A 14735-nucleotide genomic window follows, 5' to 3' on the forward strand; every position below is an offset into this window, starting at 1 on the left:
ATGTATTGCCCGCACTCTTCACGTGTCCAGACATTTTACAGTTGGTCACTCTCCTTTCATCTTTGATTGTGCGATGACGGGACAAGTGAGCGATCCCGTGACAACGCCCCATAAGGGACAAGGCGGTTAAAATTTCCCTTACCCTACTTTGTCGTGCACTTAGTCGTATACATCTCTTTGTGCTCCTTCTTCTATCATTAATTATTAGGTTTGACAGTGACCCTCCACGGACATATGAGGGGCCATTATAATAAATAGGGGGATAAATGTTTTGGGAAGTGGAGGGAGGGGGGGGGGGCGAGGCGTTAGAACCTTCCGCGGAGGGTCACTAACGAACCCAAAAATTGATTTGTTTTTTAGACTACTTAAAATTATATTAGCCTACATCGACAAAAATCAACTGGCCCGTCGCAGAAATATAGGGGGTCACCATGCGACCACCTTTTAACCAATGAAAATGGTAGAATGGGAGGGAAATCAAAATGTCATTGAGTATCTCTATTACGAGGCTGTACATGGGAAATTAAGTTTTTTTGACAGTCCAACACAATACACCTTCAGTCGATTTGCATAGAGCATTCGCGGAGACAGGTCTGGATCCATGCTGTTTGCTTTCAAAGCCTATTTCAATTAGAGAAACCGTTAGCATGGATCCTGACTAGACAGCGCGGATGCGTCCGAAGTTGCTGTTACATACTAACAATCTGAATATATTTTATTTTTGATAACTTGGGGAAATATTGAGAGAAAAATATAATAAGATACTCCATCATATCAAAGAAAGTAATGTTGATGAAAATTTACCAAACTATTTTTGCTTGGTCCATATTACGACTAAGGTTGATATAATAAGTGTTTCCAAAGGATTTATCTTGCGCAGGACACATTTATTTGTTACGTGGAATAATTTATTCGAGTGATATTGAAACGAATGAATTTGAGCACTTTTTTTACTATCCTCGGGGAATTTTTTTAGTTCTAGTTTGACCTATAACCTAGGGTCTAAATATTCTAGTTGATGAAGGTGTACTTTAAAAAGCTATGGGCCGTCCTTACATAACTTTGTCTCTTCTATAAGCATTTTTTTCTAATAATTTCTTAGTATACCATGATTTCAGTTTCTGGTTCGTTAGGACCGACGGAACATATCATCGCTTCTAATTAGACTAGTAGAACAATGATCAAAAGTTACATTAAATTAGTTTGATAAATATAGATCCATAACATATGAGAATAAGGATTTAATAAAATAAAGACTGTCTTAGTGACCCCCTGTTTTCAGCGACCATCTGTCTACAGTGACCGTTTTAATTTCCTCCCAAAGAATTTCGCATTAAGATTGGCTTGTTTGTAGCGACTCTTTGTCTGTTGTGTACAGTGACCATGATTTTCTCCCCCAAAACGATATTTTGAACATGTGTAATGACTTTATACCGAAGGACAACCAGCAACCATACTTGGTCTTTTGTTGTATTTTGTGGCCGTTGCTGTGCAGACTGTCATCATTTCAGTTGCAAACAATATTGTCTTTGTGCAAACCAACCTTTTAGAATTTGCAATTAATGTCATAATTACACATGAAGGTGTCAAACAGCATTGGGAGTATCGACCAGCAGGTGTTATTAATTTTCGCATAATTACAATTTTAAGCTGTATTTTCAACTGTAGAAAATGGATATATAGAAGTATTATGATCCAATCAAAATATTTGTTAGTAACCCACAAATGTTTGGATTGTTTTGGTTCTATGCTACTTTCACCAATACTCGAATCATCACAGTGTCCAGTACTTCTCTCCCGGGTATGCATAGCCCAACCTCCCTTTGAGACTATGGATCAGTGTAAATGTAAGTGAAATCAGAAATAATAATGTGCCATTAGACTTCTCCACCAGAGCATGTCCGACATTAAGACCTTTCACAGCTAGATTGTATATAGTGACTCCCTGTCCCTAGTGACCTTTTTTAAAACTCTCCGAAGATTGGTCACTCTAGACAGTTTTCACTTTTCAGTATTGTATAAAGTATCTTGCATTTAGCAGCAGGCAGTTGTTATTACATATTTACATTCGCCCTATTCTTTTCCATTGAAACTTTTGACGTTCATTTCGTATGAACAGCAAAAGGAAAGGCGCGAAAGTTACGTCATCGCTGCTTAGTGATAACCGACCGCTGTTTTGACGACGTCCGCGTATAGTCAGGGAGAACGTTCCTTAGATGACGTCGCAGTTGTTCCGTCTGGTGAACAGAATGGCCGGGATGATATTGATAATATTATATAGTTTACAAATGCAAAGGAAATATAATGTAGGTATATGAAATAAAACTATTTTTCGGTGTTCATGCGAAATAAACGACAGAATAGGATCGGCAAATTAAACATGAATCGCTACCGATCCTGTTCTGTCGTTCATTTCGCATGAACACCGAGAAAAATCATTTCATTTCTTAAGTATTTGGCAATTAACATTGCACAGCGGCTTTATCATCTGGCAATCATCTGGTATTTAGCATCTGGCAATTAACATTGCACAGCGGCTTTCCGTAATAATTAATGAATGAACTACATTTACAAAATATATAAGAGAAATGGTTATAACTTTGATAGTATCAGCTTCATTTATCTTAATAATGATATATCACGTGCAATATTTGTATATTAAATTTCACAGCTTAAAATAGAACCTGAAGTCATAACACTACTTCTTTCAATTTTCAAACGTTTTAATCCTCATGTGTCCAGAAATTTTACAGTTGCAATTGGTCACTTTCCTTTCATCTTTGATTGTGCGATGACGGGACAGGTGAGGGATTCTATGACAAAACCCCCTCAAGGGACGGACCGGTTAAAATTTCCTTTGCCCTACTTTGTCGTGCACTTAGTCGTATTATTTTCTTTTAGCTATTGCTTCTATTATTAATCATTAGGTTGACAGTGACCCTCCACGGACATATGTGGGGTCAGTATGATAAATAGGGGGATAACTGTATTTGGAGGTGGGGGCGATGCGTTAAAACCTTCCGTGGAGGGTCATTAACAAACCCTATAATTGATTTGTTTTATAGATCACTTATATATTAGCCTACATCGACAAAATCTACTAACCTTCGCAGAAATATAGGGGGTCACAAAGTGACCGTCTTTTGACCAATGAAAATGATAGAATGGGAGGGAAAATAAAATGTAATTGAGTATCTCTATACGAGGCTGTACATGGGAAATTAAGTTTTTACCACAGTCAAGCAATCATTTCAGTCGATCTGCATAGGGCGTCTATGGAAACTCTGTCTCGTAGAATATGTTTGAAACAAACGTAAACTCCACTTTCAAAGGAAATAAAATGTAACTCTGCAAAAGGATTTATAAATAAGATGCTCTAAACGTTTCTGTTAGTTTATTTTGCTAATGGGCCTTAACAATTATTTAGAAAATAACATGAGACCAAATTAAAAAAAGAAACAACTAAAGCATACACAATTTTAGAAGCAAAATGTATCTGCCAACAGGGAGAGACATCATTGCCAGCATAACTTCTATCAATAATTTATGACGGAAACACATCTACGGATCTGGACTAACAAGAAATCCGCTGAACGCAGATGTAGAGTGCAAATAAGAACTATCGTGTGTACAATATACGTGAACTACGTCTCCCTTTACAAGATGCAAGGTGGTAGATCCTGTTGTAGAGAGAGTTCCGTTGCTAGAGTTTCCGGGATTTACTTGATTAAGATCAATTACAGACAGAGAATTTTTTTGAATCTCGCATTCGATAGTGTTCCTCCCGTTATTGCGTGCAGTAAGATATGCTTCAAAATAGTACAGACCTGGATACAAGCAAGTGAAATCACCATCATTATAGTGATTTCCCTCATTCAACACAACGTTTTTGAATGATATATAACAAAGACGTATGGATGCCCAGAAAGTAGGGTGACTGCAATATCCATTACTCGGCTGCTTTGCAGTAAAAGCGGAAAGTTTTCCTGAAAATGTTTAAAAATAAACAAAGGAAATAATCTTTAACTTAATGAACTAAAAGACACCATATATGTTGTATATCTTTGAATAAAATCACTAACATATTTTTAGAAATACTGACGCTAATTATAAGGACTATTCACATCATACTTTTTACATACATAGGTTTAGATGCGAACGCTATATGATTAGACATAAAATTTCCTTCTTTGTAAATTAATATAAATGTGTAATGTATTAGATATCATATATGAATATTCAAAGTTTAGAATTTTTATGTTTATTTGCCAAAATGAAATACACAATTTTGGTTCACTCTTTTGGTACACTCGTGTTTACCTTATTAAAGAGATCCCTTTAGAAGTATTTAAAAAAATTGAACTGTTTTGATCTAACACGATTCTTTCGATACTATTATTCTTGAAAAGGATTAACTGACAGTTACTGTTTGAAGTAAAAGGACTAATGTCAAACTTACTTGGACAGGATTTAATGATACACTGTTGTACGTCATATGAGCTACCAGGACAAAACTTCCCACCGGCAGATGGTACTGGACTATCACAGTCCCGCAAACGTGATCTCATACCCGTGTTACAGGTGGCGCTACAGTGTGTCCACTCAGTCCAAGTACTCCATCCTCCGTTTGTCTCTGCATACATGTAAACAAAACATACAGGGATAACTTTATTTCCTTAAAAAACATGTAATAACCACGTTTAAAAGCTGCTTCGTACACTTATACAATTTCAGTACACCCATGTTTGCCGGTCATTGACATCTTAATTTCTAGCAACGATATGAACTGTACAGCGAAACAAGTTAGGTACCTGGACAGCCTTTCAAACTGCAAGTTACAACTTGATACGGATCGCCTTGGCAATATTTTCCTTGAATTGACGGCAGTGGATTGTCACATGTCCTTGAGCGTGTTTTGATACCATCGCCGCAGGTTCTGCTGCAGGTGCCCCAGACTGTCCAGTCTGCCCAACCGCCGTCTGAAATATATCAGCATATAAAGTAAATGGCATTATTCTTTACGAGGGATATGGATAAAAAGGGGTTCTCTTGAGTACTTGTGGTGTACAAAACATATGATCGGAATAACTTTAAAATAATCGATTTCTTATAACCTGTTTTCTTAGGTAGATTGTTTCTCTTGTTCGTACTAAAATATGTATGACATACATTGATAACTCAGCGAAAAATGCATAGATATTACTATGTACCTGAACATGCACTGGTAAGACAAATTTGGTCATCTCTTGAGTCGCCGTAGCAATGGTCTCCAAACCTTGCCGGATACGGGTTCGAGCACGATCTATCCCTTCTCTGTAAACCTATACCACATGTAGCACTACAACTTCCCCAGGGTGTCCAGCCGGCCCACGATCCATGTACTAAAAGATTAGTTTGCAAATTGATTAAAACCATTTAAATTGACATATTCACGGTGGGGAAACTAAGAATGCAACGACATCAAAAACCAACGCAAATGAGCTGACTACACAAATTTATGCCGATTCAGGTAGAGAAAGTCTTGTAACTTTTTTTACTGCAGCTTTCGTCTCGAGATAAAGAGCACCGTACCCGGCCTGGAGTATACTATTCTGCGGTAGTCTTCCATGTTGTACGTATAGCTTTTTTCCCGAACACGCGAACAGTTGGCAAAGAGGGCATGAGCTGTACCACACTTTTGTCTCAGAAAGTAAGTTTTGACCGTATTTTCGTGAAATGAGGACAAATTATACGCTCATTTAATATCAGTGTATACTAGCATAATACTCGATCGTTATTTTATTTTGCTGTTTTCAAGGGTAATCGATGATATTTTATTCAAAACAAACAACATTATTAAAATGAGAACATCCGCACTGACTACTTTGTTGGAGAACATCCACACTCTCAATAATCATTTATGCAGGTATACTTCGTAAAAGATGTTTCTTAGGCAGTCACTATGTTGTTCAACAACATGTATCGTCTATACATACAATCAGCAGTTACAACCTTTTACCGCGACTCTGTTGACCAGTTGAAATAGATCTGCCAAATCATATAGCAATAGCCGAGTACAGGTTAGGCTAACATTAATCACTGTGTATGGTGTTTCGTAAGGACATACGACGCTCAGGTTGACTACTTTCTTAGGAAAGACATTATTTTAGGATAACAAGATAAATTCGAATAAATGTCCTACACACAAAGTTAAGAAGCAAATAGTGGATTGGAATAGTTATTCAAATATTATAGGGTTTCCGGCTAAAGCTACGCCACTAATATCACACTTCAATCAAATCTTCCTCTCGTGCTTTCTAAGGCGTTTATGTTGGCATTGGTAGGGGATGTCTTGTGGCACACGCACAAACGTGGGAATTTCGTTATGTTGGGACCATCTAAAATTCAATTTGTGATATCACCATTTAACCAGTGATAGTGAATTTCACTTAAGAAGAGAACTAGCTTTAATATTTTCAATATATATGCCACAAAGACCCATAAAAATCAAGAGGCTGGTTACTTCACAGTTAGACTACAGTAATGCCCTTTTAAGTGGTATTCCAAACAGCACACTTAACAAGTTGCAACATGTCCAGAAGACGGCAGCTCGCGTCATCACTTAGACGCCCCGTTGCAATCATGTAACACCGGTTCAGAAGGAGCTCCATTGCTTGCTACGGAAATACAGGGTGCAGTACATGTTCTGACCCACACCTTTAAGGCTTTACACAATCAGTCCCCTGCCTATATTAGGGATATAGTAGAAGTGTATATACCAGTCAGAAACCTAAGATCACAAGACACGCTGTCACCGGTTATGCCAAAAACTAAAACCATGATGTATGGCAAATGCAGTTTATCGTACACTGCGCCAAAGCTTTGGAACTCCCTTTCCGTCAAAATCAGCTAGCGTTAGCTGCTTTCAAAAGCCTGATAAAAACTCACTTCTTTTTTCAATATTTTGTTAACTGACCGATACATTGATGTTTTTTTTCTTCTTTATAAACAGCGTAGAACAGTATTTTATCCCTGGATCACTCAGGTACTTTTAAGTATGAATGTATGTTTATCTTGTTTAATCTATACTTTTTACGTACAATATATTTGTTAATGTGGAATGCATTATTTTTGTATGCGTATTTGTTTGTATTTTTCGCAATTCATTCTGTAAAGCACTTTTGAACGTGTACATATGTATGAAAAGAGTGCTATATAAATGTGGTTTAACAATAATAAAAATAATAATAAAAGTACTACTACTACTGCAGCTACTACTACAACTATTGATAATAATGATGATGATAATTAATCTTTGAGACACGAGCCGTAGTTGAAGCACATTTTAATAGAAGCCACATAAAAATTGATTATGCGCGTGTGGTTAAGCATCTTAAAACAGAAACATTTAGTTATATTAACTTGTTTATATTTCTAAATTAATTTTTTAATTAATTATTTTAATATATTATATTAAATCTTAATAGGAGAATTTGTTTGTAGATTATTTGTAATACAAAATATCATGTTACCGTTAAATTGCATTTGCCGCAATTACGTTCTCGTTTTACTTATATTTTGTCCCTAAGCGTGACGTCATTCAGGAGGTAGAACTTATGATCATTTAAATGGTTTGCTGTGGATCTAGGTAAGTTAATGTTCAGTATAGGTTTGTGGTTTGTCAAAAGAAATTTACATATACTTTGTTAACTCGCATATGTAATTGGTGCCAAAATAATTTATGTGGGATGAGAAGTTTTATTTTCTAATAATTGGCTAACCTGTTTCGTGTTTGAAATTATTTTTGTTTACAAAGTGGGGTGGGTGTTCGTCCCAGTTAGGTGTCCGCGCAAAATATTTTTTGATTTTATTTATATTTTATGGCAATATACCTACATGTATTAAGTTTCATTTGCAAGTATTAGTGTTACCAGTTTTGATTCACTTTTATAGATATTCACATATAAAGAGGATGGGATAATTAGACAAGTACAAATGTAATTAGTGTCCGCTTATTACCAGTTTTGATTTACTTTTATAGATATTCACATATAAAGAGGATGGGATAATTAGACAAGTACAAATGTAATTAGTGTCCGCTTAGTCTGTCAGCCCGTCACTGGTGTCGGACTATGGGGCTTTAGAAGAGTTCCAATGCCCACCCTCTTAGCTCAGTAGGTAGAGCGGCGGTCTATGGATCGCGGGGTCGTGAGTTCGATCCTTGGGCGGGGCGTATGTTCTCCGTGACTATTTGATAAACTACATTGTGTCTGAAAACATTAGTACTCCATCTGTGATTCAAGTGGGGATTTAGGCAGTTATTTGCGGAGAACAGGTTTGTACTGGTACAGAATCCAGGAACACTGGTTAGGTGAACTGCCCGTCTAAACATGACTGAAATACTGTTGAAAAACGGCGTTAAAGCCAAAACAAACAAATAAAAGAGTTAAAATACAATAAGATGTTTTTTTCTGAAAAATGCAAAGTCCATCAAATGACAAGTATTTGTAAATTATATAAAGCAGAAAATACAGCGGGAAGATGTGATCATTTTCGAAAAGGTAACACGATCCTATTTATGAATGTATATTCTACTCTACTAAATATTTATATTGATCAAACGCCCTACGAATGCAACAATATTTTCAAATTGATATTATCAAATGTATGTCGTGAAAATAAACAAATACTGTCATCCGAAACAAAATAACAAATGGCGCATAGATTGAATGCAGCAAAACTTTTACTGTATACATGTCAAATTTTAAAACAAAAACTTTTTGTCTTAGATTTTTAAATAGTGCATGATAATTAAAAGTGTGGATGTTCTCCAACAAAGTCGTCAGTGGATGTTCTCATTTTAATAATGTTATTAGTTTTGAATAAAATGTCGTTGTTTACCCTTGAAAGAGGCAAAATAAATATATATTAAATATAAGTATTATATTAAAAATAAAACAGTGGTTGAGTATTATGCTAGTCACTGATATTAAATGAGCGTTTAATCTGCCCTCATTTCACGAAAATACGGTCAAAACTTACTTTCTTAGACAAAAGTGCGGTACAGCTCATGCCCTCTTTGACAACTGTTCGCGTTTTCGGGAAAAAAGAAACAAGCTATACGTACAACATGGAAGACTACTGTAGAATAGTATACTCCAGGCCGGGTACAGTGCTCTCTATCTAGAGACGAAAGCTGCTACAAGACCTTTCTTACCTGAATCGGAGTAAATTTGTGTGAGGTCAGCTTATTTGCGTTGGTTTTTGATGGCGTTGCATTCTTGGTTTCCCAAATGTGATATTAATTTAAATTGAGATATTAACGTCTGTGGGAATGAAACCGTTTTAATCAGATCAGTTTGGAACATACAAAATGATTAAATATCTTACAATATATTCACTACCTCACCCAATAAGTTGTCAACGTCACAATAACGCGCATTGTCTTTAATTCAAAAACGAGAAAAGAACAAAATAAATAGCAAATATAAAGTAAATATAAAGGTAACTGGTAATAAGGAAGTAAAATGACATTTCACAACTTTCTCTTAAAGTGTATGTTCTTTTGCCAAAAGTTCAAATATTTCATTTCTTAGAAAAGTGTGTGGAAACAGAATAAAGATATGATTTCATGAGAGCATGCCGTTGAAATGTCGGCAATTTACAATGAACATATTGTTTTTCAAGAATGTGCAATATAAAAACAAATACTGTAGGTATTGCGACCAAAGATAGATATTGCAAACCTTTATCTCTCTCATTAAAGTTGTTTTACAAACTGAATTACCCGGACAAGGTCCCTCTGTACAGTCCTGTGTTTCGAGTGATTGTCCCTCACAGAAATGACCTCCGCCAGAAGGCGCTGGCTCCGAACAATTGCGAGCGCGTGTTTGTGTTCCTGTCCCGCATGTCACGTGACAATTTGACCATGAAACCCAACTTGACCACTGACCATTCACTATGTAAAAAGTGATTACATGTTTCTAGATGATGTCGATAAAATGCTATAATTCAATTTATGTAAGGCACGCAAATTCAAAAGAAAAAATAAACTTTGATCAAAATAGATTGTACAGATATCTTTAATTAACATTTTTCCTTCAATAAATTTAGGTTTCCACAAACTTTTACCTTTGGATTTTAGAATAACCTGATCTGTTTGGCGAAATCCCAAGTCGATTGACCCCTATATGATATCCCTGTTCATCAAGTGCGACTATTTATCTGTTAATGTACATATTATTAAATGTCATGAGAACACGATTCAAACGAAGTGCGTTTTATCTCTGAGTTTAGGATGTAACTCACGTATGTTAAGGTACTATTTTGCTGCATATTTTTCCACAATGTCAGGTTTACAGACCTTTTGTGGAATTTCGAACCTGGGATGTTGGTTGCATTAGATACTTGAAATGAAGGAGAATTCACTGAAAGATCAACTTACCATAATTACACAAACCGCAAAATCTTCTACACACTGTGTTAGCCTTTTCTGTATCAGAACACATGTCTACCATTGCTCCAACAGTGGAGCAGTGAATTTCCGTACTGTCCGCACATTCTTTCTCTGAGACTGGTGAAAAAAGTCCAATGTTTACGAACATATTGGAAAATAACAATCGAATACGAAATACATAAACTTGCTTGTAGAAACTGACGTTCAGCTGTTACTTGTTACTTTTGCAACATGATGATAATATTGATGATTTCTAACATGAAAGGCTCGTACAAAGTGATGTTCCCAAACGTCTTTATTTTCACTTAACATTTAAAATTTGATTAGTCGAGTAGTAATTTATCTTAAGTTAAAACAATCTTTTGAAATATGTGAACCGATCAACTTACATGAATGCATACAAAGTTGTCTGTTACAATGTTGTTCCTTACAACATTCAAAACAAGTTCCCGTCATTGTTGACCTACCAACTACAGACCCAGTCCCAACGTTGTTACCCTTCGCAACAATAGTTTTACAGTACTGCAAGACATGTAGTTTGTGGGTTATTTGTCATGAAAGACTAATTAACATTTTTATGGTGTAGGAATACATAGGGTGCCACCTCCGGCATTTTTTTTTCTTGCATGAGAATGAACCTTGGTTGAATCATCGATCGTCCGCTAGTGAAATTGCTAGATGTCTTACATAATTATATCAAAATTTGAGTTACCGAGCTTGGCTCATACGCAATGTGGTCAGGCAGTAAGTGACCGTAACTACTTAGCTACGGGAAACGCTTTCACACAGAACAGTTGTTTTATAAATTTAAATGTCATGATATGCTTATTTGACGAAATATCTTTTTTGTTTTGTTTTTGTTTTGCCATATTCAGTTATTTATTCACTTACAACAGCAACATCTACAAATGAATTTTGACACAATCATTTTAAAAAGAATTATAAGCATGACCCTAAATTATTCAGTAATTAAACTGAATACCGGTAATAGAAGAAGCAAGCCGAATGAAGTTACCGAACAATGTCAAATATATATATGAGCCGTGCCATGAGAAAATCAACATAGTGGGTTTGCGACCAGCATGGATCCAGACCAGCCTGCGCATCCGCGCAGTCTGGTCAGGATCCATGCTGTTCGCTAACAGTTTCTCTAATTGCAGTAGGCTTTAAAAGCGAACAGCATGGATCCTGACCAGACTGCGCGGATGCGCAGGCTGGTCTGGATCCATGCTGGTCGCAAACCCACTATGTCGGTTTTCCCATGGCACAGCTCATATAGAGATCATAACCATATCATTACTATGTCCTAATTACATTTTAGGGTCACTTAAGTACAAACTTCTTATCTGTAAAAATATGGAATTATTATGATCATATGTACATTTAAACCTGATGTTATTTAATGAGTGAGACTTGGTCATTTAATCCATAATACTAGCTGTAATTTTAAAAGAAACATTCGAAGTTACCGTATCCAGCCGACATCCGAACGAATATAGAATTCCATTTGGTGTTTGAATATGATCAGAGAAGCAAATCTGAAATAACACAAAATCTGAAATAACAAAATGCATCTGACAAATAAGGAAAGCAAAACCACTATTGAAAACTCAATTAATTTCGATTGAAATTCTTAAAATATTTACATTCTAGTTAACGAAATACTGTATTTATTAATACCTCGCCCGCATTGCATGTTGTTGTAGACTTGCATTCGGAGATGTGGGTAGCATTGGTACAAGTGTAACAGTCAAGCCCATCTGAAATAATTGTACGATAATCCATTGTAAAAACGAAACACCGTTTCTTAAACAATAGTCTGGAGTACACATCTGGTTTTGTTAAGTCATATTTTACCCCAAAGGTGAATCCAGCTGAGCTGGTTTAAGAATAAGTTTCTCATTATTAACACTTCTCGTAATAGTCATTTTATACACTCCTTAAATGCATCTTATTGATGCAAAAAGATTTCTTTTGCCAGTAATATGCTTCTGATATTTCTTTAACGATGTTTCTACAGATAATTTAATCAAATACCACAAACTGATGTGTTGGAATGTTTCAAAGATATAACGAAACTGTCACTGTAAGCAATATATGCCAAAACAAAAGCTTGATCGAATAAGAGCAGTAAAATGGTCTGACTATATTAGTCCAAACTGTTAAAAGTTGAGATTTGTATTGACTGTCAGGTATAAATTGATGTATGATGTCACCTGGTCCGACTTGCCTACCAAGTTTTGAAGTTTCTGAACGGACGCACTCTTCAGTTAATCACAGTTATCAACAAGACACAGATCTGTTGATCAGCATGACCTTGACCTTTGACCTACCGACCTCAGAAAAGAAATTATCTACCGTTTACAACCATCATGCCTAGGAAGTTTGAGGCTCTTGAGCTGGTGTTCTTGAGTTATTGATCGGACAGGCGGACAGACTGACAAACGGATGGTCTAGTTACTCTGCCGTCCTTCGAGGACATAACTATTCCTGATTGTCATTAAAGATCAAAGTTTAAGATGATTTAGTTATTTAATTTGTTTATTTAACACTCACCTGTTCTACCGATGCTTATAAAAATGACAAACACAAGACACCCTAAAATAGATAAAGATCCTATAACAATCATGCAAGTAATAAAACAAAAGTCCCAACGACACTATTTAGGTCATATGGCGACTTTACATCATTTATGACCTGCATACCTACTATCATAAAAGAAATAACACCGTTCATGCCTTACATTCATACTATTATACACGTAATAACATCGTTCATGACTTATATACCTACTATCATATAAGAAATAACATCGTTCATGCCTTACATTCATACCATTATACACGTAATAACATCGTTTATGACTTATATGCCTACTATGATACAAATAAAACCCACTTTTATGTCTTACATACCTACACTCACACTAGCAAAACATCGTTAATGTCTCGCATACCTACTGTCATATAAGAAATAACATCGTTCATGCCTTACATTCATACTATTATACACGTAATAACATCGTTCATGACTTATATACCTACTATGATATAAGAAATAACATCGTTCATGCCTTACATTCATACTATTATACACGTAATAACATCGTTCATGACTTATATACCTACTATCATATAAGAAATAACATCGTTCATGCCTTACATTCATACTATTATACACGTAATAACATCGTTCATGACTTATATACCTACTATCATATAAGAAATAACATCGTTCATGCCTTACATTCATACTATTATACACGTAATAACATCGTTTATGACTTATATGCCTACTATGATACAAATAAACCCCACTTTTATGTCTTACTTACCTACACTCATACTAGCAAAACATCGTTAATGTCTTGCATACCTACCATTAAAGTAAGAGTAAAAACGCTTCTGACTTACATACTTTACCTATATAATACAAGACTAGTATTAATATCGTTTAAGTCTTACGTATCTACTATACACCCACACCATCTTAAAATAACTGTACAGAGTAATGTTTCTTTAATGAAAATACAATTAAGCATCTAGATTTGATTAGTGTAAGAATTGTTTCAACTAAATTATGCAATAATTGTGCAGATGAAGACCTACGTTTCGTTTTTGTTTTGTCTACAAGCAAATAGCTGCTTTTCAAGAGAATAAAGCCAATGAAGGCAAACCATAGTATACATGACAGGAATAAAAGAAAAATGAACGAATTTAAATAAAAGTATATAATTACATAGTTGTCGTAATAAACAATATAACTTATCTTTCGATATTTTCATATTTGCCGCACCGCGCATTTGACGACACAGCCTTCCTCTCCCCACGACAGCACTACAATAGCAGAAAACCGGGCCTGGTGGAAACTAGCTCACGTAAGAAAGATAACGAGTGACCTCTTCCACAAAATGCCAAAAATGGTTCAAAATCGTTTTAAATGTTTGCATAACTCACGATTTTCAAGTACGTTCGCTTGCAAAAAGTTATCAATTGTTCCACTAGTTTGCGTGAAACCTTTTGGTCTTACATAACGATAACATTCTTTGGTAATTTATATTCATGAACTCGAGATTTTGATCAAGCTATAGAGACAACTTTTATGTCTGATTACAGTCCTTTATCAAAATGAATGACAAATGTGTTCTGTCGTCCTGATGCCATGTGCATAACGAAAATTTATAAATTTATTTCGAAAACGACGACATGTGGCGGAACATTTCTCTCTTTGACCCAACTGAGAAAAATATGGATAAATTGCAATTATTTGATTTCCGGTTCTCAATTTGCAAACCGTTGAG

The 14735-nt window shown here is 35.5% G+C and overlaps 1 protein-coding gene across 1 annotated transcript; it reads right to left on the bottom strand.

The window, feature by feature from the left end:
- Window positions 1-3379: 3379 nt before the first annotated feature.
- On the bottom strand, window positions 3380-13378 carry LOC128558736 (A disintegrin and metalloproteinase with thrombospondin motifs adt-1-like). The gene is made up of 10 exons (XM_053548907.1): window positions 12992-13378; window positions 12116-12195; window positions 11905-11973; window positions 10825-10957; window positions 10424-10552; window positions 9767-9937; window positions 5211-5381; window positions 4812-4979; window positions 4460-4633; window positions 3380-3986 (listed from the first exon to the last, which is right to left on the bottom strand). Exons 1-10 carry the CDS (start codon window positions 13062-13064, stop codon window positions 3562-3564), a joined length of 1593 nt encoding a protein of 530 aa, XP_053404882.1. The 5' UTR covers window positions 13065-13378; the 3' UTR covers window positions 3380-3561.
- Between the last annotated feature and the right edge of the window lie 1357 nt (window positions 13379-14735).

Source organism: Mercenaria mercenaria, chromosome 7 (assembly GCF_021730395.1).
Source record: "Mercenaria mercenaria strain notata chromosome 7, MADL_Memer_1, whole genome shotgun sequence".
Taxonomy (NCBI): Eukaryota; Metazoa; Mollusca; class Bivalvia; order Venerida; family Veneridae; genus Mercenaria; species Mercenaria mercenaria.